The 977-nt window shown below is 59.9% G+C and overlaps 1 protein-coding gene across 1 annotated transcript in view; it reads right to left on the bottom strand.

Moving 5' to 3' along the window:
* GTF2H4 (general transcription factor IIH subunit 4) overlaps positions 1-977 on the bottom strand; it is a 6,166-nt gene that overhangs the window by 3,424 nt on the left and 1,765 nt on the right. The window contains 2 exon segments of the mRNA XM_026041604.1: positions 229-410; positions 811-879. Of these exon segments, the coding sequence (XP_025897389.1) occupies positions 229-410; positions 811-879 (251 nt within the window).

Genomic DNA, 977 nt, shown 5'->3' on the forward strand with positions numbered 1-977 from the left:
TATGTTCCACGTCCCCTCTGTGTTCCCATGTCCCCCTGCATCCCCTATATCCCCTGTCTCCATCCCTCCATCTCCTTGTCCCCACCATGCCCATGTCCTCTGTGTCCCTCCCCTGTCCTCCCATCCCCCTGTCCCTGTTGTGTCCCTATGATTGCCTTGTGTTCCCTCCATGTCCCCAGATCTCCCCAGGACTCCATATTACCCCATGTCCCCCACGTCCCTTCATATCCCCCCTGTACTCCCATGTCCCTCACGTCCCCCTGTGTCCCCCTTGTGTCCACCCCATCCCCCATGCCCTCCTATCCCCCGTGTCCCCGTCATGTCACCTTCCTCTGGAAGACCAGCCCAAACTCGCGCAGATGCTGCAGGAAGGTCAGCAAGGAGTCGCTCATCCCCTCGACCGAGTAGTCCTGGCGAGGACATGGAGTGACAACAGGGACATGGGGACACCGGGTGACATGGGGGACACCAGGGACAGTGGGTGACAACAGAAACAGCAGGGACAGCGGGGACATAAAGTGACAATAGAAACACCAAGGACAGTGGCAGACAACAGTGACATCAGGGACACCAGGGACAGCGGAGACACGGGGTGATAACAGAGACAACAAGAACAGTGGCTGACAACAGGGACGCTGAAAATAGCAGTGACACCGGGGACACTAGGGATAGTGGGGACACCAGGTGACAACAGCGACAGAGGTTACAGCAGGGACAGCAGGGACATCCCAGTCATCCCCGATCACCCCCTGTCCCTCCCTGTCCCTCCCATGTCCCCAGCGACCCCAGCACCCGGACGCCTGGACCCACCTTGCCCAGGGTGGAGAAGCTGAGTTGGAAGAGGAAGGAGAGGATCTCAACGAGGTCCAGACCGCGAGCCTGGGGACACAGGGACATGGGGGACGTGGGGACATGGGAGACACAGGGACAATGGGGACATGGGGACATTGGGAACACAGGGCCATCGGGGACATGGG

Source organism: Nothoprocta perdicaria, unplaced genomic scaffold (genome assembly GCF_003342845.1).
Source record: "Nothoprocta perdicaria isolate Ctin4 unplaced genomic scaffold, notPer1 scaffold_1019, whole genome shotgun sequence".
In the NCBI taxonomy this organism is placed as follows: Eukaryota; Metazoa; Chordata; class Aves; order Tinamiformes; family Tinamidae; genus Nothoprocta; species Nothoprocta perdicaria.